This window comes from Electrona antarctica (genome assembly GCF_951216825.1).
Source record: "Electrona antarctica genome assembly, chromosome: 5".
NCBI classification, from domain to species: domain Eukaryota; kingdom Metazoa; phylum Chordata; class Actinopteri; order Myctophiformes; family Myctophidae; genus Electrona; species Electrona antarctica.
In genome coordinates this window covers 39,378,525-39,404,564 of record NC_136810.1, presented here as the reverse complement: position 1 = coordinate 39,404,564, position 26,040 = coordinate 39,378,525, and the positions used below count along the sequence as shown (strand labels likewise).

The 26,040-nt window shown below is 44.8% G+C and overlaps 1 protein-coding gene across 1 annotated transcript in view; it reads left to right on the top strand.

The window, feature by feature from the left end:
- shank3a (SH3 and multiple ankyrin repeat domains 3a) overlaps window positions 1-26,040 on the top strand; it is a gene marked incomplete at both ends in the record, with an annotated part of 322,930 nt that overhangs the window by 228,972 nt on the left and 67,918 nt on the right. The window contains one exon of the mRNA XM_079500504.1: window positions 7,187-7,300. Coding sequence (XP_079356630.1) covers window positions 7,187-7,300 — 114 coding nt within the window. The remainder of the gene's footprint in view (window positions 1-7,186; window positions 7,301-26,040) is intronic.

Here is a 26,040-nt window from a genome sequence, read left to right as displayed (position 1 = left end):
GTTTGTTCCACGTTCCGGACAGTTTAAGGCCCGCCCTTCTGCATCCGATAGTTAACATGTACAGACGAGTACGCATCGTTTCCTTATCCGCTCTAGAGTCTAGATCTAGACCGGATCAGCAGCCTGCAAAGCAACTCCATCCGAACCCAGTCTGCCATTATGAATAAACACACAAGCCCACAGCACTCGTGGCTCGTGAAAATTGTAACTAGTTACTATTGGAAAAAAGTTAATGTAATAAGCATTACTCAAAATGTGAAAGTAACTAGTTACTTTACTAGTTACTGGAAAAAAGTAATAATATTACTCAAAGTAACGTATTACTTAAAGGGCCACTTCACCCCTTTTGCAACCAGATCTTATTTTAATGATGTTTGGGAAAAACACATATTACCCACATAAAAAGCCCAGGAAAGTGTTTCTTGTCTCCCAAACATCATTAAAATAAGATCTGGTTGCAATAGGGGTGAAGTGGCCCTTTAAGTACTTGACAACACTGGTCATACTGTATATCAGTGGCATGCAAAAGTACCCAAAATCTTGGCTTTTGAGCACTGCAACCGAAAGGTAAGAGAACAGCAAACTATAACATAAGATGGGCCTAACCGTTGTAAAGAATTGTGTAAAGAATTGTATGTAATATTGACGAGCTGATTTCTCAACCGATGTCAACCTCCACAGAGTGTCCAGTTAAAACGTAATCATAAATTATGTCCATCAAATGAGATTTATTCCACTTCACACCCACATCAACTTTTTCTGTGTTACACTCAGAAACATACAGGGCATTCACAAATCTGACTAATTAAATTAAACTTTAAATCAGAAATGTCATGAAATGTTAATATGAGCGACATTCAAATAGCATTTAAATACCATCAAAATACCAAAGTTATTAAGTCCGGCAAACATTTGTAGCACAGGTGAATGAACTTTCCCATAATAATACGTTTGTTAGCAGCAAATTCAACCAAAAAGTACAAATAATGATGGCACAGCATTACTAAAAGGGTACTCACTTTTAGTTGCACGCACACTAACAAAAACACAGAATGTGCAAGGAGAAGAAAATTCAAACTCTTCTACTTAAACAGAGAGATCAGACTCTCTCTCACAATGACTCAAAAGAAGGACTGATGCAGCCTGCAAGCAGCAGACACTCATCGAGCAGAAGCCCTAATTGACCACACCTGGCTTGTGGGTCAGGGTGACACGATATGAAAAGGCAGCTCTAATTGTTAATTGACCACACCTGGCGTGTGGGTCAGGATGACCTGAGTATAATGCAGACACGTAATTGCTTAATGAAACACTGCTGACGTGAACCAAGCATGCTGTATGATATGCAACATTAAAAACAAGAATTGATTAAATCAATGACCAGCTGCATTATTATTATCCGCGGGGTCCGCTATAACTGCCTCTGTGTCAGTTTCAGCGCAGTAGTTTGGGTAGGAACCAAAAAAAGGCGGAACTATTGTGTTCTGAGTCGTTCGTTTCTGCCCGGACATTTGCATTCACATTTTACAAGAAATTCTTGAACACAAACAATAGTGGATGCGCACACTTGGAAAACTCTACAACAAGTGCTTCAGGATACAGATCACGGGTGCAGAAAGCATCGCCTTCTCCATATATGGCGAGTTGGCGACTGCCAATTATTGCAGACACTGAACAGAATTTTGCCCATGCCTTAGCTCTCGGCTTGGGCATGCCTGCAATCTGCAGGCCCCTCACGACTGATTTATGGACATTACCGAGGCTTCCAAATATGAACAAAAGTAGTTTACATTTGTAGTCAAGCTGTATAATAGCATCCTTAAGACGCTGGTACTTAAGCACCTTGGTAAGGAATGCCTCTTCCAGACTGTGGTCAAATGTACATGCCACTTCCAAAATGGTCACTTCTCTACTGTCCTCATCAACAACAACAATATCTGGTGTGTTAGCTGTGACATCTGAAAAAGCATAATTTTCATTATTGTGCATGAACATGGCAGTTGAAACACGTGACTGCTTATACATTTTGGCAGATGATGAAACATATGAACTTATGTCCTTAGCTAATAGGTCAACAATTCTGTCGTGCCTAGCAATGTACATTCCCTTATATACATAGCAGCCATTAAGAATATGTGACAGTGTTTCTGTAACTGGAGTTTCATGGTGCAAACAATGAGGAGGAAACGTGTTAGGGTACCACAGAGAGAGATTGAGTCTGGTTGGAAGGACCTGTAATCTGGCTTTGACTGTAAAGGGGACTATATCCTCATCAACTGCATCATTTTTGAATGTTGTATGAGATACAGTGTGGTGCATCGGGAAGGCAAGCTAGCTTCCCCTATAGTTTTAAACCAGTCCAGTGTTGTTGTTGTTTTTGCTGTTGTAACATTACAAGGTACCTCCGTGCATTGACTGGTGATATATGGTGTTCTGTATTAATTACAGTACCCCTTACTGAGATCAAACAGTTGGTAATAATGTCCTCAGAAACTGCTACAGATTCAGAGTCAGGTCGAACCCAGCACAGGGATACTCCAGTTCTCACACAGAGGTCATTGAGGTCAGGCCAATCTGACGACACCCCAAACCCAGTAGCATGTGAGTCCATTTTAAGGTTGGGCTTTCTTCTGAACCCCAAGAAACTTGGCTCGCCCTCTGCTGCCAGTGGCACTTTACGCCGTTTCATATCTATAAACAGAGACGATCTAGCAAGTTCCCTGACAGTCGTGTCATCACTGTTCAACATGTTTGTTTCAAGTGAGCCAGCCTTGTGGCGTTATATATCACCACGTTATATATACCACTTTCGGCACGCCAAACCCACCGCCCTGTTTGGACTGGAAAATAGTGTCTCTTTTGGTGTGGGTGTGGGTGTTAAGCCCGAACCACTTCCCCACACAGTAAACTACATTGTCATTTAGATCACTAAGTGTTTTACATGCTAGATGAACGTTGGAGAAGAGGTGTTGTACTCTAGTCAGGGCAACCTGCCTAATAGCCTCCAACTTCATCAGCAGTGGTAGTGGTGAAGCGTCTGATGGATCTGATATGGATATGGACACATGGACATATCAGTCAACCTATTCTGAGCTATTGTACACTGACTGCTCACAGGAGGTGTAAGGTGCTGTATACAGTGCAATAATGTGGTAACTTGCTTAGAACAGTAAGATGCCTGAGTTATTTACCATTAGGCCTGTCAAAACAAAGCCTTTTGTTAGAATGTTGTCAAGCACCCCAGGGGTAGCCTGGCTAATAAGCCAGACTCAAATCACACTGTCGTGTGGTATTTGAGTCTGGAGATGCTGTGTATGGATCTTGTTTCCCGGGGGGGGCGGGTTCAAACATTTTCTCTTTGACGCAATTGGTTAGAGCTACTGTCAGTCAAAGGTCTCAAGCATTGAACGTCAATGTACCAAAGCCCGTCCATATTGCATACCGTGTCCCGATTGGCCACACCAGTTCTCTGGTGTAGGAAATGGGCGTACAATCGAGCCTCTCCAGACCGTAATCCGCCGGCAGGCAATTTTTTTTTGCCCAACGGCTGATTCGGGCTGGCTTATTAGCCAGGCTACCCCAGGGGTTCGGGGGCAGCTCCTATATTAGTAATTTATCTCACATGCATGCCAACAGCCGTGCGGAGAGAGCTCTCTGCTCTCCTTTCAGAATCAACATGAGTCTAAAATATATTGGTGCTTAATCATTTAGAGTTTAGAATACATTCTACCCTTTTCATTACATTAAACAATGTTCTGTATACTTCATATAGTACAGGTATTTCATTTGTCCTATTGGTCAAATATATAATATACTTTACATGGGTCTCTTGCAATGAGACCCTCCTACCCCCACCGGAGCATCCTGTGAGTAAACGTTCTGATTGGCTCCTATCAGCGGAGGCTGTCTGCTTGTCCCCATGGAGGAGGGACTTTGAAGTTTGATATATACTGTACTGTTGTAAACTGCCGGTGTGTTCACATTGAGATCTGCTGTGATGTGACTCCATAGAATACCACAGGGCTTTCTGCCCATGGCACCTTGTAACTGAGAGAACTCTGTTCAATAAAACTGACCAGAATTTAGTCGACTAGAACCTCCTGCTTGACTCCTTTATTCCACTCATCGTCGCTGCTACAACACACAGGGTCACTTTGGGACAGAATATACATCACGTCAATCAGGTTCAGCCTAGCTGTAAACTCAATGTTATGTACTCAAACCTGTGTAACGACTCACAGAGTCTAGGACGGTTATTTTAAATAAGGCAAGGTGGTAAAATGCCAAAGTTGTTTTATTACTCTTTTGTGTGGCATACAAGTTGGTGAAAAACATTAATAAGTGCTATAAGTGCTATTTACAATGCTATACAACTCTTAATCCTAACCAAAACCCCTCCCGAATCTGACTAACTATTAATGAAAATAAGAGAGCCTATAACTGACTACTCTACTTAAACCTAACTCAAACAAAAATACATTATTGTATTGTATTGGTGCGCGCACACACAGCCCAGACCCACATACCTATAGGCCTACAGCCGTAACAACCTGTTCTTTCCATTCCCCTGCGATATTAAATCTATGCCCTAGGTAGTTTATGACTCATGTAAGTCATACACACGTATGGTTGAACAGGATGGTGAACTCAGGGCTTTTGTCAGCCTTAGACTTATACCAGTGGTATAAGTTTAAGTATAGGTATAGTATAGTCTAGGTATACCACACACACACACACACACACACACACACACACACACACACACACACACACACACACACACACACACACACACACACAAGAAACGCATCACGGTTTAGCCAATGAGAAAGCCAACTGGACTAGCACAGCGACGTGAGTCAGCCAATGAGAAAACCAGCTGGACTAGACTACTAGAGGACTAGCTTGCACATCGGTGATAGACTCAGCTTGGTAAAAGCAGCTGGTAAAAATAAAGAACCAATATCAGTTTGAGGGCAATACTTGCTGGCCTTTTGTACAACCGTTGAATGTCTCCTTTGATGAGGTGCAGTCTTATACTGTACAGCTATAGCTATAACTTCTACAGCAGTATATTCTATAGGCGTTATTGTGTTGGAATGCACACGTAGATTAGACACACCAACGGACCGACATGTGGAAACAACGGTCGGACATGCAGTCGGACCAGCGCTGCTCCCGTGCTTGCGGTTAGAACGGTCAGACATGCAGTCGGACCAGCGCTGCTCCCGTGCTTGCGGTTAGAACGGTCAGACATGCAGTCGGACCAGCGCTGCTCCCGTGCTTGCGGTTAGAACGGTCAGACATGCAGTCGGACCAGCGCTGCTCCCGTGCTTGCGGTTAGAACGGTCAGACATGCAGTCGGACCAGCGCTGCTCCCGTGCTTGCGGTTAGGGTTAGGTTAGGGTTAGAGGTATAGGTCACTTGTTGGTCTAGTGACAGTCGGAACAATAGTATGTCTAAACTAAAGCCTGTACTTTTTGTTTACCATAATAGCTCCTATAGCCTTCCCCCCAAAAAAACCTGCCACCAGTATCTGAAACATCATTTTCACATGCTCAGCCTGTTTACTGCCACCTGATATCTTCCAGCAGCCTCGGTGGTCCCAGTGGCCTCTGGGTCATGTTAACGTGCCATGTCCTAGTATGTGTGCTAGTGTGGCAGAGCAGGGAGGAAGTGTGGCTTGTCCTCACCATGGAGCCAACTATACTACACAACACCGCACTGCCGTAGCCTAGCAACCGCGGCGCAAGGAGAAGGGCTCACTCAGGCACAGCTTCAGTTCCAGCTGGGGGTCTGAGAGGATTGCTGTATACTGTGTGTGTGTGTGCGTGTGCGTGTGCGTGTGCGTGTGCGCGTGCGTGTGTGCGTGCGTGCGTGTGTGCACTATAGTGTCTACATGTACAGTATGTCTGTGTATTGTGTTTGAGGAACATACAAGAGAGCCATGGCTGTTTTTGTGGGAGAGAGAAATATATTGTGTGTGTGTGTGTGTGTGTGTGTGTGTGTGTGTGTGTGTGTGTGTGTGTGTGTGTGTGTGTGTGTGTGTGTGTGTGTGTGTGTGTGTGTGTGTGTGTGTGTGTGTGTGTGTGTGTGTGTGTGTGTGTGTGTGTGACAGAGAGAGAGAGAGCTTCTCAGAGTAATAGATGAGTATTGCAGAAATGAGTGCTCTGGTGCAGTCCTGCAGGGAAGATCAATATCAACTATACATTCATCTCTAATTACCCAATGTGCATGTAGAAGGAATCTCCTACTGTACACTCTCTCTCTCTCTCTCTCTCTCTCTCTCTCTCTCTCTCTCTCTCTCTCTCTTTCTCTCTCTCCCTCCGTCAATCTCTCTCCATCAATCTCTCAACAAGCAGTCCTTTCTCTCCAACCTCCCGAATATAAGGATAATGTACAGTATGTGAGTCTAGTGGGTGGATATGAAGGATGTATGTTATATACAGTATGTGTGTCTTGTATTAGGAGAGAACAATCCATGAACCCAACTGGACTCTTGAGGCGTGTGTGCGTGCGTGCGTGCGTGCGTGCGTGCGTGCGTGCGTGCGTGCGTGCGTGCGTGCGTGCGTGCGTGCGTTTATGTACAGTATGTGTGAATATGTATATACTGTATTTATGTCTATTATACAACATTTAAACTGGAGCCTCATTTACATTTGGGCACAAATAAAAATGGCTCGGAGCGTACAAGACACTGAACAGCTATTGTGTTTCTTAAGGTTATTATTCCAGAGATGCAGTGCATGAATACTTGTTGTGTAATGTCACTGACCGCGGTGATGTCACTGACCACGGTGATGTCACTGACCGCGGTGATGTCACTGACCACGGTGATGTCACTGACCGCGGTGACATGACCATGTGTGATTTTTGAGTTGTCTGTGCCTGCTGCTTATTCCATGAAGACCTAGAACACATCTGTGTCACCTTAGCTTTTAACCACTTTTAACCATTATTTTGAAACTTTAGCTATTGAAAAATAACAAATCTACAAGCTCACAGCACGGCACTCAGTGCCGCGCTGTGAGCTTGTAGATCTGCTTTTTTTTTTTTAAATCGTGAAAATGTGTGTATATTATATATATTCTTTCACGGACATTTGCATATATAATCTGGTCTCAGGTCTTAATGGGTTCTAATACTAACTGCTTCTCTTCCCTCTTGTTCCCCTGCATGCTCTCAGTGCTGAGTATAGGAGAAGGTGGCTTCTGGGAAGGCACGGTTAAAGGCAGGACTGGCTGGTTCCCAGCGGACTGCGTGGAAGAGGTTCAGATGAGGCAGTACGACCCGCGGCTAGGTAAGAGAGGAATCAAATATTATGCACCCTCACACACTCTCTCACTTCTCAAGTTTCTTCCGGTAATCAACTTTATTATGAGCGTGAAGGCGTGCATGGAGGAGCCCTCTGGGTGGAGGGAGGTACACTGCAGTATAACTCCAACAGTGTACACGACGTGTCCGTTTGGTTTCTGCTCTCTCAGAGTTCATTTGACACTGAAGATTATTATTTATTTATTTTTGAGTGTTGTAAACCACTCCTACAACTGGCTTTGTTAGTTTACGTGTCTGTTTGTGTCTGTTTGTCTGTCTGTCTGTTCGTACCAAAAAATGAGCATGGTTGCTATGGTCACCCAGTTCACACGGGTGTGATTTCATTACGTCAGACATTACGTCAGACCACAGCTGATCAGTCTATATAAGACCTTACACCACTCAGTTCACACGGGTGTGATTTTTTTTTTGATATTTTTGGGGCTTTTTGGGGCTATTGGATAGCGTACAATATGAGACAGACAGGTGCCCAGACCGCTACACTAGCCGCCCGGGCCAACACACGCACGCACGCACGCACGCACGCACGCACGCACGCACGCACGCACGCACGCACGCACGCACGCACGCACGCACACACACACACACACACACACACGCACGCACGCACGCACACACACACACACACACACACACACACACACACACACGCACAGTGTGGTCTTACTATGGCTGGTCAAGATGTTTTTTGTTATAATCTCTGTACATACTATACATGGTGCTAAATGTTGAGTCTTTCAGCTCTGTCCATGGTCCTGAACATAATGCTGCATATTGCTGCAACACCCAATACAAAACACACGCACGCACTCACGCACGCACACACAAATGCACGCCCACACACGCACGCACGCACGCACGCACACATGCACGCGCGCATATATATATATGTCATCAAAAAGTGGGGAATAAACCATGCAGTGCAGCGCCAGGTGGTCTGTTTGTCTCGAGAGGGTGAGAGAGTATAGTCTAAACTCTGGAGGTTGCCTAACCCAGTCTGTATACAAACAGAAGAGAGGAGAGCACCAAGGACACATCTTTGATGTACTATTCCCCCTTTTACCTCTGCTTTGTTTGTCATGCCTCCCTGGAGACTGGTTTCTGGAGCTTCCGGGGGCAATGCCTCCCCCACTGCTGCCTCCTTCAAAGAGGTCAGAGAGGCCTGGGCCATGGCTCAGTGGTCCAGGCACCTTGGCTGGTAATCCAGTCTGGCACTATGCCGCGGGTTCGACTCGCGATCCCGACGGCCTTTACTGCATGTCTTCCCCCCCATCTCTCTCCCCATTTCCTGTCAGCCTACTGTCTGTCCCTCCATAAAATATATAAAATAAAGGCGAAAGCCACAAAAACAAACCATTTAAAGAGGTCAGAGAAACAAAGAGGGGGTGGAGGGGAGGGCATAGGCAGTGTGGGGCTGCCTCCTTCAAAGAGGTTAGAGAAACACAGAGGGGGTGGAGGGGAGGGCATAGGCAGAGTGGGGCAGTGGTTGCCAAACTTTTTAGCCTGTGACCCTAAAGAGAAATTAGATGTTTGCCCGTGACCCAAACTGGTAGATCTACAAGCTACGTATATAGCTTGTAGATCGGCTATTTTCACTACTTCTTAATTATGATCTTTTCTTTAGGCTATAGAATTTCTTGGATGTTTTTGTTTGTTTTAAAATGTATAAAATATATATATATTTTAAATTGGGGGGAGGGGAAAATCTTTTGAAATATTTTGTTTTCGAGTCGTGATCCACAAAAAAACTATCCATGGCCCACAAACGGGTCCCGACCCACTGTTTGGGAAACAGTGGAGTATAGGGGGTGTTACCTGGGAACAGTGGAGTAGGGGGTGTTACCTGGGAACAGTGGAGTATAGGGGGTGTTACCTGGGAACAGTGGAGTAGGGGGTGTTACCTGGGAACAGTGGAGTATAGGGGGTGTTACCTGGGAACAGTGGAGTAGGGGGTGTTACCTGGGAACAGTGGAGTAGGGGGTGTTACCTGGGAACAGTGGAGTAGGGGGTGTTACCTGGGAACAGTGGAGTATAGGGGGTGTTACCTGGGAACAGTGGAGTAGGGGGTGTTACCTGGGAACAGTGGAGTATAGGGGGTGTTACCTGGGAACAGTGGAGTAGGGGGTGTTACCTGGGAACAGTGGAGTAGGGGGTGTTACCTGGGAACAGTGGAGTATAGGGGGTGTTACCTGGGAACAGTGGAGTAGGGGGTGTTACCTGGGAACAGTGGAGTATAGGGGGTGTTACCTGGGAACAGTGGAGTAGGGGGTGTTACCTGGGAACAGTGGAGTATGGAATCTCTAAATAAACCCATTTAAATGCATTTTTGTGAGGAACGCGATAGCGGTGCAAGAGGCAGGAGAGGAGGCCATATAAATGATGCTGAGACGAATGGAGGAGCATTCTCTATGGGACAGCACAGAACGTCTGTGTGTGAGGGGGCTGGGGGGGGGGGAGCGAAGGGAGATGGGGCTGATATTGAAACAGTGCATGCATGCCCATAAATCCTGGAAAAAAACTCTAAACCATCAGATACCTATTTCTCTGGAATGAAAAAGGGGTCTGCCTCCACCTTCTGCTCTGTCTTCTAAGCCCACCTCCCCCCCCCCCCCCCCCCCCTCTCTCTCTCTCTCTCTCTCTCTCTTTCATTTCATTTTCATTTCATTTTGTAGAGCAGTTTGACACCAAACAGGCATGTATATTGCTGCTTTAGTATGTATCAGTGAGGTGCTACTATGACTCTTTTCAAGACCTCTGCCGTCCACTGATATGCATTTTTGAGGACATATATCTTGTGTCAATAGCCAAAAAACATTTTTACTATCATTCATTTTATTGATTTTACTATTGCCATGGAAAGTACCGTAAATCCTCTTTTAGAAACCCGGGCTTTTATTTGTCTCAACCGATTCTGATACCAGGCTTTTATTGGAAGAAGGCAGCTATAAGAAGGAGGCCTATATTTCTACTTTTCAAACCAATCATAATGAATAAATCACATTTTGGGTCAGTTAGAACCCAGTCAAATTTGCTGGGCTCATGTATTGAAAACAAGTCCTCATGGAATATTAAACAGTGCAGTTGCAAGTGCTCACTGGTCATTACTATTTTTTCCAATATTGGCATATTGCCTATGGTAAATACCATAATAACATCAACACATCAATTTAACTTGAACAACCAATGTTAATGTTGAGAAAGAGAGAGTCGCGTTAGAGAGAGAGAGAGGGGTGGGGGGGGTGGGGGGGGGGGGCTGTCGCGTTAGCAGCAAGCAAAGCTCACAGCATTCCGGTACGTTCGTTCCATGATCCATAAATGGCAGATCTACTAGGCGCACGGGGCTGCTGCAGGCAGCCCCGTGCGCCTAGTAGATCTGTCGTTTTACAGAACGCTTGATGCATGAAGGGCAGATCTGCGGGCGCGCAGCACATATCACATGCCGAACAACTTTCGTGTTCTGACTTTTGACCTCTGACCTTTAGATCACCCACTACTTTGAATTATAAATAATTTATTCTGTCGGTACTCCAGGCAAAAATGTCGTTTTTTACGAAATGTGGCAATATGGTAGAGGGCTATGTCACCCTGCTTAGACACAAAGCCCACAATCATTGGCCATATAAGGGTGGCACTATAGCACTCAATTGAAAAATGTTAAATTTGAACAGGCATAGCTCATGATCCGTTTCACCGTCAGCAATAAAACGGTATACTCATATGCGTCTCCTCACGATGAACGATGTGGTATGGGGACCTATGACCTTTAGATCTCCTACCATTTTGAAATATATGAAAAACAGTTCTCCTGGGATCTTTGATCAAAATGCACGCAAATGTCGTTGGACCAATATCTAATGAAAATGTTGCACTTTTGTTTTTAAGTTAAAAAATCTGACCAGTCTGAAGCGAGTGGTGCAACAGCACCCCCTATTGGTACTCTAAACATAGTCACATTGGTACTCTAAACATAGTCCCATAGGGACAAAGCTGTTCCTTGGAGTGGTTGCACCACTCAGAAATCACGCTTGTGTGAAGTGAGGGGCGCTCTTATCATGATATTTCTTATTGTTGGCCTCGTCTGATCGCTGCTTGCAGCTATATTTATCCTTTTTTTAGTTTTTAGTTTTTAGTTTTAGTTTTAGTTTTTAGTTTTTAGTTTTTAGTAGTGCCTCATTTTGAGCAAATTGCCTCAAATCATAAACGCAGCGTCCGATTGCCGTGAAAGTTGAAACCAAGGAAGAAATTACACCCTTTTCACATTGTCCTGCTATACGATAGCAGAACAATAACTATAGCACCATCAGGAGGCAGATTTTTGCGAACCAATATTTGTTTTGCCATTACTCCTGCAGATTTTGTACAAACAATTTCGTCAGACAAATCGGTACACATTCTCTCTCTAGTCATTTTGTCAAGACGGACCTGTCCGATTTTTTCCTATTTCATCCTAAATGGGTAGATTTACTTCCTGGCCTGGCAGAGGCCTGTGCTCCCCCAGGAGCAATTTATTTTAGTTCTGAGTAGGATTTGTTACACCAGAGATATCTAGTGGGAACCTCTTATAAATTCACTATAGGGTGGATTGCAGACTCTGAAGATTAAAACAGATGGATGATGTTTACAGACTGACATCAGCCATTACTAAAAGTCATATTTTGGCAAATCAGCATGTCTTTCTATAGCCCTACTGTACATAGACCATATGTGACCCACCTTGACTGAGGGCCTGCCATTGGCCCATATGAAAGCAGTTGACATATTGGCTGTTCAGTTTGACCCACCAGTTTTGGAGATATGGCTTATAGAGTAATGTCTTACAGAAAACAGCGAGTTGAGAAAACAGGCTTGAAAGGTTCACTTCTGTGGACTCTAACATTACACCTAGCTACATGTTTAAGCATTTATTTCATATTTTCAGCTCTGACATTTATTTCAGACATGCTCTAGTATGTGAAGAGTCTGCATGTGCTATTAAGTCCTGTACAGTCTTGCCGCCATGACTGTCTCTGTATCAAAAAGAGTCACATACACACTCTGTGTGATCCATACCACCATCCAACCATCCAACCATCCAACCACATGGTTCTTTGGCCTCGGTGTCTGTGTCTCTTCTGTGAGGAACACACTGTCCCTCCCAGTTCCAGTGTCTGCAGGTGACCAGGCACCCTGTGGGCCAACCTTAGTGCAGTGTTGATTTTGGCAGCACTTTTTGATTTTAATTTTAGTCATAGTCACTTGAAAGTTGAATAGTTTTCATTTCGTTTTAGTCACATTTTAGCCACCTGGAATGTTTTAGTAGTCTAGTTTTAGTTGACTAAATATCATAAGATTTTGGTCGACTAAATCTACAGTTACAGATTTAGTCGACTAAAATGTATTTTGGCGGGCCTTGTTGCCGTCGTAATGACTGATCTTACAACGCACTGCGACGCGCGGTGAGCTTGTAGATCTGCTATTTTCAGCATGCAACCAAGTGTAAAATGACGTCTAGTTTTTATTTGTTGACAAAATTGTCAATATATTGTATAGGAATCATACATATGGAGGCTTATCATTCTATATAAACAGGTGTATAATCCATTAACCTTTGTCCTATGTATGCTTCAATTTGTTCTCTGTCTGAGTGTATTCATGTGGTCCCAGCACTGTGGCCTTTGTGTGACGTGATGTTTTTCCATCTGAACCAGTACAGTGTTGAGAAGACATTAACAGATACTCTAAGTACTCCCTCAGGATCAGAATTGGTTGCTTGGGGAATATGGTATGACGCTCTGTGCAGTACGATAAACTTGTTGTCATGTCAAGTCGACCTTTTGGCAGTATCCAAATGTTCTGGAATGTGGAATGTTCTGAGAAGAGGATGACTAATGTAATGTGTTTCGGTAGAATTCTGGGAAAGGCTACGGAATATTCGTGTGCCGGCTCGGTATCGGGGATATTGTGAAATCATCTGTGTTGTGAAATCATCCTCTATATAATCTGAGGGCAGTCAGAGTGAAGGGAGCTAATATGCCAGACTAACAACCGAGGAACAAGTGCGACTCTACTTCTGTACGGTTCATCGGCTGCTTGCACAGCTATTCTTTTTGGATTCATCGTTGTACTTTATCTTTTGACTTACTCTCATTTTTGTATTATCTTCAAATAAATCTTTTCAATTAAGACCTAATTGCTTTGCCTCATTATCTACTGGAATATTGACAAACCTCAATAATATTAAACCTTAGTTTTAGTCATCATAGCTTAGTTTTCATGTAGTTTCTATTTTGTTTTCGTCAGTGAAAACGTCATAACATTAGTCGACGAACATTTTTCGTCATAATATTAGTCAACAAACATTTTTCGTCCATAATATTAGTCGACGAAGTCAACGCTGGTGTAGTGCAGCAACAGAGATCGCCCTCCACTGGCTGTTTAACCACCCACAAACATGACCAATGGGCTCTATGCACACACACCATTTTTGAAAGAACTTGAGCCCCTGCGACTACTTCCTTCACCGCTGATACTACTGAAGGCTCTGTTCCATTCTGGTCAGACAGAGTCAGGGTGCTGCTACTGTGCATGTTGGCTCACTGGAACCGTTGCTACACTTGTGGGTCTCAAAGTGTCCTTGAGTGGGTTCCAAATAGCCCCGTACGGTTACGGGTCCATTTGGTTCCATTTGTACAATCTCAGAGTTATGGGGGTCATTGAAATTAAAACAGTTTGAGAACCACTGCACACTAAATGGAACAGAGCCTTGATTATTATCGGTAACACCTGTGAAGGAAGTAGGGATTCTGTGTTATTCTGTGTGCATAGAGCCCATTATGTTTGTTGGAGCACCTGGCCTAATCAGAGGTTCCGTGACGGAATCGAGCCCCATGCAGTCTCCCATGTTGGTGGGCAGGAGCTTTACCCTTGTGCAACCCAGGCACTAGAGACACACAGATAGACTTTTTTTGTCACCCGAAACCGCGTGTACGCGTTCATTATCCACCCGTTATCCCCCCCCCCTATATTAGGCCTATAGATAGATGTTATTAATTTATTTCCTGCATTATTTCACCCGTGGTTTATCCAATATTAATTAATAAGAATGAAGCTCCTGTATGTGAGGAACAGGATGGTGTTCTCTTTCTCTGTACTTGTCACGTGATGGGTCCATTTCAAAATGCCTCAACTCGCTTTCTCTTCGCCATCCATTTCTGCCTCCGTCTCTCTGTCTGACACTTGGGCACTCAGAGGAACGCTGCTAAGGACTTCACACAGAGAGAACAGATTTGTACATCTGTCTCTCTAATGGCCTCTGCCATTATAATGCCTGTCCTTCTCTTCATCCTTCCATTCACTCTCCTTATTCAGGAGGTGATCCATACTTTGTTTTGTCCTCCATATAGACATTGCTGCTCGTCTTGCAAAATAAATGCTGGGTGCTATCAAATATATGTTAGAAATTATAGTTATAGCTTTATGTAAGGCTCAATCTCTCGATAGAGCAAAACTGCATTTGCTGTAGGATGTGCTTGCCACTTTTGCGACTTGTGAAGATCCATCTTTCCCCCTGAATGTTGGGGTGTGTCTGTGTGGTGTGTGACTGTTCTCGTATGTTCTCAGTGCACGTATGCTCATTTACACGCTCTGTCACACACACACACACACACACACACACACACACACACACACACACACACACACACACACACACACACACACAAGCGTATGTGTGCATGTGCGTACATGTGAAGTTTGCAGTATTGACACACACTCCGTCTGTGCACCGATACATCACTCCCGAGTCGTGACTCTGAAAGTGCCATCCCTTTTTATCTGTCCCTCCCTGCTTCTCTCTCTCTCTCTCTCTCTCTCTCTCTCTCTCTCTCTCTCTCTCTCTGCCTTGCTTTCTTTTGTTTTCTCTCACCTTGCCCAGTCCACCGTGCACCGTGAGCTCCTCACGTTTTGGAGAGGAGTGACACAGAGAAGAGACAGAGCCAAGTTGAGGAACAGTGGCAGGAGCAGGAAGGAGGTCGAGAAGCGTTACAGAGAAGTTAGGATGGAAATAAAACGATGAGAAGTGTGTTTGGATTAGGGGTGGGTTCCGAACCTCAGTACCAAGCAGGTATCCAACCGAACATGCTTGGGTACCATGGGTACCCATTACAATAATTACATTTTGGTTCTCCCTATCGGTTCCTACAGATGCGCGCAGTCATGTGCTACAGTATTTATTTATCTATCTATCTATCTATCTATCTATCTATCTATCTATCTATCTATCTATCTATCTATCTATCTATCTATCTATCTATCTATCTATCTATTTATTTATTTATTTACTTCCCTTTTTTAGACATACAGGGAACAAACCTGATCTACAAGCCTACGCCACGTTGCATCAGTGACGTATTGGGGGCTTGGAGATCGGCTGAGGCGGAGTTATATAGTTCCCTGAGTCTGCATTTAGTTGTGGAGGAGTCTAGACTAGAGAGAGACGTGTTGTGCCTGACGGACGGTGACAGAGCAATGTATCAAGTTATAAAAAGTAAACAACATATATTTTTTTATTGGATCTGAGCAGTGCACACGCTGTGCCTCTTCTGCTGGTATCGTGTTTTTACAATAAAAAGTCATAGGGAAAAACCTTTATAATAATTATAATTATATTAATAATAATACTTTTCGAATATATTTGACATTCAAAATCAATTTCTGAGGAATGTTAACAGCCCTAATACACACATATACATAATACACCATCTGCAGTATTATCTGGATCCTTGGAGCTGTGTTTAATCAATTCAAAGATGACACCACTTCTAAGCTACTGGTAAATGCAATTAATTGCAAAATTGTTCAAAATGATTTGATTAGAATGATTTATTTCACTATGATCTCTGGTAATGGTGTCAACTGATAGAAACTAGTACATCCTCAAGCCAAAGCAAATACACATTGATTAAAATAATCTCTATCAGCTATGTAAGGTATACAAACAGGGCATGCATAACTATAGAGAAGTCAGAAAGAAGTATGGGAGCAGGGCACCCCTAGGATGCTATTATTATAGCCAAGAACCACCCTAAAGGCGCAAACTATTAGTTAACACATTTACTGCGGAGAATTGAAATCGTGAAATAACCTTCACTGTGGAGTATTTCACTCACATTTCACGAAAATAACTGCCATCACTGCCGATCAACAACGAAGAATGGAGGAGAGACAATAGGAATGCATTGAGCCTCAATTTCCCAGAAGCCCTAGGAAGCCAGTGTCACTGATTTTTTTCCGGTCACGTGATCCAAACGTGTGACGTATCACAGGTGTCCTGAGGAAACCTTGTATCTCTTAAAAGTTATCAAAATTGGCGAATTTAGCAATGAAAACAAAAGTCGGGAATGTTGTGAACGGCAGTCAAATTAAAGAGATGGGTGACGTTTGTCTTCATTCCAAACAAAAATAAAACCAAGGCACGGTGGTATCATGCAACAATGATGTTTTATTACAATGAATAGCATCACACAGCATACACAGCATACACAGCAGCTTGTGTAAGCCAAAGTGAATAAGAAAGCTATTTACAAGAGGTGCTGTAGTGCAATGGTGAGCAGGGCTGAGCAGAACCCAAAACATGAACTTAACTAAATCAAGCAACACCTCAATGTTACTACAATGCCCAAGTGTACCTACCTAATAACCAGAAAACAATGAACAACATACCATCCTATCTAACTGCATTACTCTTACCTACCCAAACATAAATACAAAGACTGGAACCTGCCCTCTAACCTGAAGTGCTAACAGACAAACAGCTTTGTGAAAGAAAAATAGAAACACTATTATACTCTTAAAGGCCCTTTCCCAATTCCTTTTTAACCCTACCCCTCATCCCTTGGCCCTAGCCCTTATCCCTTGGCCCTTCCCCTTGCCCCTAGATAATGAGTGTCAAGGGGTAGGGGGATAAATCATCACCCAAGGAATTGGAACGTCCCTAAATATTGAACGTCCCTTGTAGATATTGATATATTGATATACAACCTGTTCTCAGAAAATAGCTGATCTGCAAGCTCACTACAGGCCAGTGGTCCCCAAACTTTTTCATGTCAAGGACCCCCAAATTGACAATAATTAGCCCGCAGACCCCCATTTGAAGAGATATGCCAGGGGCCCCATATAGATTTTTACGAATCTAGCAGTGTCACGGACCGCCAGTGTGACATGCATTAGTCCATTAGTCAATGTTAATTAACTCTGAGTGTACAAATGGGTCCATTTGGTTCCAAACTATCATTTAGCTGGGGACCCCCTAGCTACCTCTCCGGACCCCCTCTGGGGGTCCCCATAACCCACTTTGGAAACCACTTTCTATAAGCTGTAGATCGGCTATTTTGGGAGAAGAGATGGAACGTAAACATTGCTGTGGTTATGATGAAATAAATATATTGTAATTTTGTCTCATCTTGGTAGCCCACCAGAATGTAATTCAGCTAGATATAGCTCATTCGGACACCTGCTCAACAGTTGTACCTGATTCATTGATTATTGTATTAACAGTTTGTATAGAATGGGTACAGTTATATCATATACAGGGTTAGAAAAAGGAAAAACAATTTACAGTATAGAAAGAAGGGGCTGTGGTCACTGTGTTCATTGTTTTTAATATCATTAAGAACAGTCATTTTCTATCATGTCCTATGACAAGTCGTGGTATGCTACATATGATCATATGAATGACAATGTTTCAAATTCAACAACATTTAGGACAATGAAAATGTCATCGTGATTCATCTCCATCCAATGTACAGGCTGTACAGCAGCTTGCAGTCTGTTCCATAGCTGGTTTGCCTGGGGGGAAAAACAACACCATTGCTAATTAGTTATGTAACTTTTGCAACTTGTGGGGATTAGCATAACATTGGTCATGATAATACCATACCAGCTATAACTGCAGCGAGTAGCCAACGTTATGCAGCGACAGCGTTATGTAGGTACAGTAGGCTATTTCACGGCTTTTAAGAGCTCCAAAACTGCAGAATGTTGACATATCGTGGTCTGGGGGGGTCGGACTGATGCCTGCTAGTTAAGCTAGTTTGCATCCGAGTTGTTCCACCGGGGCACCGGCGGTAAATAAAAAATAAAAAAGCGCCGATGCCAAATGAATGGTTAACGTTACCGTAACGTTGTATGAATGCAACGCCGTAGCATATCGTTAGTTCAAGTGAGGTAACGTTAAACTTTGCTAGAGATTGCGATATTTTTGGCGATGCAGATTGTTAACACATTCAAATAATATTGGTTATTATCATATTCTTCAATAATAAAGGACGAAAAAGGCGTCTTACCTCGTCTGCCTTCCGCCCTCTGTGATGTCCCTTCGTTTTAAGTCTGGTCGCGAAGTCCCTTCGTTTGAAGGGGATCCTAACCCTACCCCTTGGCCCTACCCCTCATTCAAAAGAGAATTGAGATAACCCTTCCTCCTCACGTGAACGCGCATCAGCAAGGGGAAGGGCTAAGGGCCATGGAGAAGGGGGGAATTGGGAAAGGGCCTTAAACTGACCCTGGATATTTGAATGCACTTTTAAGGCTAGATAACAAGAATGACAGAAGAAATAGATGTTAAGGCTACAGAACTTTACACGGAAAGAACGTTAACTGGCAACAAATGGCAAGCTGCCACTGCCAGAGGCTACTACACACTGCCAGAGGCTACTACACGCTGACAGAGGCTACTACACACTGACAGAGGCTACTACACACTGACAGCCAGAGGCTACTACACACTGACAGCCAGAGGCTACTACACACTGACAGAGGCTACTACACACTGACAGAGGCTACTACACACTGACAGAGGCTACTACACACTGACAGCCAGAGGCTACTACACACTGACAGAGGCTACTACACACTGACAGAGGCTACTACACACTGACAGAGGCTACTACACACTGACAGAGGCTACTACACACTGACAGAGGCTACTACACACTGACAGAGGCTACTACACACTGACAGAATGAATGACCCAGGCCGGTTTAGAGACGGATGAAAGGAGTGCTGATTGGACAAGTGATGACGGAAGGATAAATGGTAAATGGTGCATTTATATAGCGCCTTTATCCAAAGCGCTTTACAGAGATTGTGCATTACATTCACCCATTCACACACACATTCATACACCGATGGCAGCGGAAACCATGCAAGGCACCAACTAGCACATCGGGAGCAATTAGGGGTTCAGTGTCTTGCTCAAGGACACTTCGACAGTAACTCTGGGGGAGCCCGCGTTTGAACTGGCCACCTTGCGGTTACCATCCAGGCACTCTACCCCTGAACCACCGCCGCCCATGGCACCAATCATGGAGCTTGGTGTGAATATCGATCGTCAAATCATACAGATGGCCCCACACTGGATCTGCATAAAATACAGACAAGACACAGGCACGCACACTCGAGGTCTTCACTGGTCCAATCTGTACATTTGTAAATAACAAACAAATCCATGTTTTCTTTAGATGTGTGTGTATTCATCTTTCTTCTTAGCCATTGCTAATCCATCGTTAATTTATGTCGCAGCAGTTGTTTATCATTATCTTCGGCTTGGAGTTTCCATCGTGCTTTGCAGAGCATATCAAGTTCAACCCGCTATGACAACTCGATTGTTTTACCAAATTTGAACCATTAACCAAAACGTAACGTTACCAAAACCTTAACATTAATAACAACAATATATATATATGCCCCGACTTCTTTTGTTGTTTGTAAGTAGCGCCTACTTCCTTGCTAAAGTGTTATGGAACACAGTAGCGGGTAGAAGATCCAAATGCAGCCGCAACAGCTTGGCACCTCCTCCTCATGCTGGTCGCCAACCTAGCCACATTTTGCTGTGGGATGGCATCCCATTCCTCAACTAGTTTTTGTTGCAAGTCAACGTGATTCTGTTGGTCACTCTAGCACGTACAGCATGCTCAAGCAGATCCAAGTGTTCAATTGGGTTGACGTCTGGACTCACGGCATCCTCTCCACTCCCAAATTCTGGAGGTACTCTGTGATGATGCTGGCTCTGTGGGGGTGAGTGTTGTTATCCTGGAGGATGACATTAGGTCCCATGGAGATTCTGATCCATGGTGCTTAAGGTGCACATTTAAACCACGTTGACTCCTCAGTTTCCTTTTCTCTTTTATCACCACATTAGCTCTTGAAACAGGCCCACAGATGCTTAAGGCTACCACTGCTGTGTACAGTATGTAGGTTAATGGGAGAAGTTTACCCGCATTAATGGAGGGGATAATGACGGGAACATGAAATGCTCCTCCCTCTGTAAAGATGCCAGCACAAGGGCCGGGGGCCACACACTCATTTCAACAACATTAGTTGATGTGGACCCCTGCCCAGCAATGCCCCGCGAGCTACAGTACACACACACACAGTCACACACACACACACACACACACACACACAGTCACACACACAGTCACACACACACACACACACACACACACACACACACACACACACACACACACACACACACACACACACACACACACACACACACACACACACACCAAAAAAAACACATGCATACTCATTTGTATGCCCTTGCGGGGACATTTTGTTCATCGTTTTGTTCCTCTAACATCCTCAGATAAACAGCACTTGCATTTTAAGTAACATTAGAGCGATATCTTATGAAGCATGCTAACTTAATTATTCCCCCCCTTCCTCTCTCTCTCTCTCTCTCTCTCTCTCTCTCTCCTGTCTGTCTGTCTGTCTGTCTGTCTGTCTGTCTGTCTGTCTGTCTGTCTGTCTGTCTGTCTGTCTGTCTGTCTCTGTCTCTGTCTCTGTCTCTGTCTCTGTCTCTCTCTTATTCCCTCCCTCGCTTTCCTCTTGCGCCGCGGCACAGTTGAATGAATATCTCTCTCTCTCCTGTCTGTCTGTCTGTCTGTCTGTCTGTCTGTCTGTCTGTCTGTCTGTCTGTCTGTCTGTCTGTCTGTCTGTCTGTCTGTCTGTCTGTCTGTCTGTCTGTCTGTCTGTCTGTCTGTCTGTCTGTCTGTCTGTCTGTCTGTCTCTGTCTCTCTCTCTCTCTTATTCCCTCCCTCGCTTTCCTCTTGCGCCGCGGCACAGTTGAATGAATCAGAGGCATTTGAATCAGCCCAGCCAAATCCAGCTGGAGCTATTTTTAGCTCGCCCATTAAGAAGTTTGGGAGAGCCTTTTTCCTATACCCGCCCTGAATACTAAAACATGGACTTCGCTGCAGCAAAGGCACAGAACTGTCCGAGAGAGGCGGAGAGGGGTGGGCTGGGGGGGGGGGGGGGGGGGGGGGGGGGGGGCAGAGAAGAGGAGGGCTGTATGCAGGGAATGAAATTGTTCAAATAAAGCCACCATCAAAGTGAGGAATTGACTCCACCGCTCATGCTTTGAATGTGTCCCCATATAATGATTACATTTGCGTGTGCCTTTTATAGTAGTCGTTGTCTAAGCGCAAGGTCAGTGCTAATTATTACCACCATAATGATGTCGCCTGATTATCTGGGTGCTCTTTATACACCTGCTGCAACCCCCTTTGATTCAATCATAAACACCTGCTGCAACCCTCTTTGATTCAATCACAAACCATAGTTTTGGGGTTTCGGTTCATGTCACGGTTACTGAATAGAACATGGCTGATATAATAGTAATGTTATTGTGACCACTGAGAGCCTGTATCAACACAGTGTGACCACTGAGAGCCTGTATCAACACAGTGGTATATTGTGATGCCAATACTATTGTCAAAAGTATTTAAAATGTAAAAATGTAATAGAGGACCTCTACTAGTAATACTACCAGTATGACACCTAAGCGTGCACGCATCCGCCTCATTGACGGCAGTCTGCTGGGCGAGTGCTGGCGCTTTGGCATGGGGGGGTCAGATCAACATGGAATGAATTATGTACTGACCATATAAGGAGCATGTCTTGAGTGTACAGGGTTTGATGAGGTCAGATCAACATGGAATGTCAGAACAGATCAGCTCCATACAGTACATATGGAGATCTAAGGGTGGTAGCGGGGACATTCTGTGTGTACAGGGTTTGATAAGGGGGCGGCGGTGGCTCAGGGGTAGAGTGCCTGGATGCAACCGCAAGGTTGCCAGTTCGAACCCGGGCTCCCCCAGAGTTAGTGTCGAAGTGTCCTTGAGCAAGACACTGAACCCCTAATTGCTCCCGATGTGCTGGTTGGTGCCTTGCATGGTTTCCGTTGCCATCGGTGTATGAATGTGTGTGTGAATGGGTGAATGTAATGCACAATCTCTGTAAAGCACCTTGGATAAAGGCGCTATATAAATGCACCATTTACCATTTACCATAAGGGCCCAGTTAGGGCCGGGCCTTAACACTTAACCCGCTGCCATTAATTAATAGCGTATTGCCAAGGTTTTATCGCGCGTAACACTTACTTTGAAGAGCCAAATATCCGTAATCGCATGTTACAATGACAAACTGCTGTGTCTTGTCTTGTCTTGACCGGTTGTTGTTCTCTCAGTCGACTGCGAGTATCACAGCGCCTGCTACAGGCCGTTTCAAACGCTTGTCTGGGCCAGAAACGGACCCTCAATGTCGTTTCTGAGATACAGGCCTTTGAATGCAGGGCTTAGAATGAAAGTGGATGCGCGCGCATCTTCAAAATGGCCGCGGCCACTGTCCTACTTGGTGTTGATGTGCTAACGAACGGATCAAAACATGGATTAAAGAATGTAAACCCTGGAAAACAGAGAAGCTGCGTATGGCAGGCTAGGGTATTAATTTAACCCTCCGTGTTCGCCGCTTTTGGCGTACTCCAAACAATTTACGTCGTAAAATGTACGTCGTAATGTGCCTCATATTGTCTCTTTATTGTTAATGGTGTTTAATGTTTGTGTTTGCACCGTTTGTTTTACATCACCATTACATCACCTAATCAACATGAGTTAGACTTTAATATATTAGCGCCCCTCACTTCACACGGGTGTTATTTTAGCTATAGAGCCACTGGGTGGGCCCACTGTAGCAGCTATTGAGCCACTGGGTGGGCCCACTGTAGCAGCTATTGAGCCACTGGGTGGGCCCACTGTAGCAGCTATTGAGCCACTGGGTGGGCCCACTGTAGCAGCTATTGAGCCACTGGGTGCTATTGAGCCACTGGGTGCTATTGAGCCACTGGGTGCTATTGAGCCACTGGGTGGGCCCACTGTAGCAGCTATAGAGCCACTGGGTGGGCCCACTGTAGCAGCTATTGAGCCACTGGGTGCTATTGAGCCACTGGGTGGGCCCACTGTAGCAGCTATAGAGCCACTGGGTGGGCCCACTGTAGCAGCTATTGAGCCATGCTATTGAGCCACTGGGTGCTATTGAGCCACTGGGTGGGCCCACTGTAGCAGCTATAGAGCCACTGGGTGCTATTGAGCCACTGGGTGGGCCCACTGGAGCAGCTATAGAGCCACTGGGTGCTATTGAGCCACTGGGTGGGCCCACTGGAGCAGCTATAGAGCCACTGGGTGCTATTGAGCCACTGGGTGCTATTGAGCCACTGGGTGGGCCCACTGTAGCAGCTATAGAGCCACTGGGTGGGCCCACTGTAGCAGCTATAGAGCCACTGGGTGCTATTGAGCCACTGGGTGCTATTGAGCCACTGGGTGGGCCCACTGGAGCAGCTATAGAGCCACTGGGTGCTATTGAGCCACTGGGTGGGCCCACTGGAGCAGCTATAGAGCCACTGGGTGCTATTGAGCCACTGGGTGGGCCCACTGGAGCAGCTATAGAGCCACTGGGTGCTATTGAGCCACTGGGTGCTATTGAGCCACTGGGTGCTATTGAGCCACTGGGTGCTATTGAGCCACTGGGTGGGCCCACTGGAGCAGCTATAGAGCCACTGGGTGCTATTGAGCCACTGGGTGGGCCCACTGGAGCAGCTATAGAGCCACTGGGTTCTATTGAGCCACTGGGTGGGCCCACTGGAGCAGCTATAGAGCCACTGGGTGCTATTGAGCCACTGGGTGGGCCCACTGGAGCAGCTATAGAGCCACTGGGTGCTATTGAGCCACTGGGTGGGCCCACTGTAGCAGCTATTGAGCCACTGGGTGGGCCCACTGTAGCAGCTATTGAGCCACTGGGTGGGCCCACTGTAGCAGCTATTGAGCCACTGGGTGGGCCCACTGTAGCAGCTATTGAGCCACTGGGTGGGCCCACTGTAGCAGCTATAGAGCCCTGCTGAAAGGCACATGTTATATGGGTCTACTCTACATTTGATTTCACTCCTTGGGATAATAAATACATACATAATATGAATGACTTTATTTAAGTGTCATGCCACCTCGTGGCCCATCCCTCATGGGATTATATGACACCTTTTCATACAGTTACAATTATTCGGATATACACGTCTTTTTACACTGGTTACCAGTAATGCTGATTACTAATACATTACTTTGTGTAATGGAATGTATATTTTTGAGAATGTAAAAAGAAACGTTCCAAAAAATGCCACACGCTCACGCGCACGCACGCACGCACGCACACACACACACACACACACACACACACACACACACACACACACACACACACACACACACACACACATGCACGCACAGCACACGCACACAGATAACATACCCATGTGTGACTGTGTGACTGACCCAGGGTGAAAGTTGGAGTGTAAGTCATAGCTTTGTTCCAGTCTGCTGACAAAGCGTTTGAGGATCTGTGCATCCGCTTGACAGGAACTTGGCAGTCAGTCCAGTGACACCTGCCCTGCACATCGTCTCTGTATGGCAAAACATTTCTCTGTCTCTCTCCATATTTCTCTACATCAGTGCTTCTCAGACAGACACCCAAATAGATGATGATGTGTTTGTCCACTAAGCCCCATTTGAAAATATTTTGTGCCAGGAACCCCCATACAACTTTGAAGGTTTTTCAAAAATATTCAAACATTTTCAGATGTTTTCAAGATTTTCTTTTAAAAGTAGTACATCTACTGTACAAGCTCACAACGCGTCGCAATGTGACTTTGTGACAGCTGTTTTCAAATAATCCTGGGCCTCTAGTGCCTCAATCACACTGCACTTCTATTGTTAATCTCAGACACCTCTTCAGCTGTGCGATAATTCAATCACCCATCAACCATTGCACCCTCCTTCAGAATAATCATGTTTCCCATTGTATAGATTTTACACACATCGAAAGAGAGGAAGGCCGGATTTTATACCATTTCAGCACCATGGACAGAGACACAATGAGCTGCTGGGTTAACCGTAGAAACACGGGACTGAAATGTTTCAGCATTATGGAGAGAGACATAAAGTAGTCCGGCAGTCGAGGTGGACGAGTGGGAAATTTGGTATAGTCTTTTTTATTGGTAGGTGAGTCAATTTAGGAAGAAATATCCCTTAACCCCCAAAAAATTGATACAAAAGGTTTTTCAATGGATTCTGGTATTCTATTGAGATATACAGTATAGCGGTGCCGGCTTCCATTTTGAACGGCATCTTGAAAATGAAGCCTTTCCGGAAGGTGTATTTTCCTAAATCTTTTGTATGTTCATAAGCATGTCTACAGGTACAAGAATCAAGTGAAAAACCTTTTGTATATTTCTTTTCAATTGAGATATACAGTATAGCTGTTTATAAGCTGTATAAGCCTGCCATTTTTAACATCATCTTGGAAATGACGCCTTTCCCAAAGGTATATTTTCCTAAATTT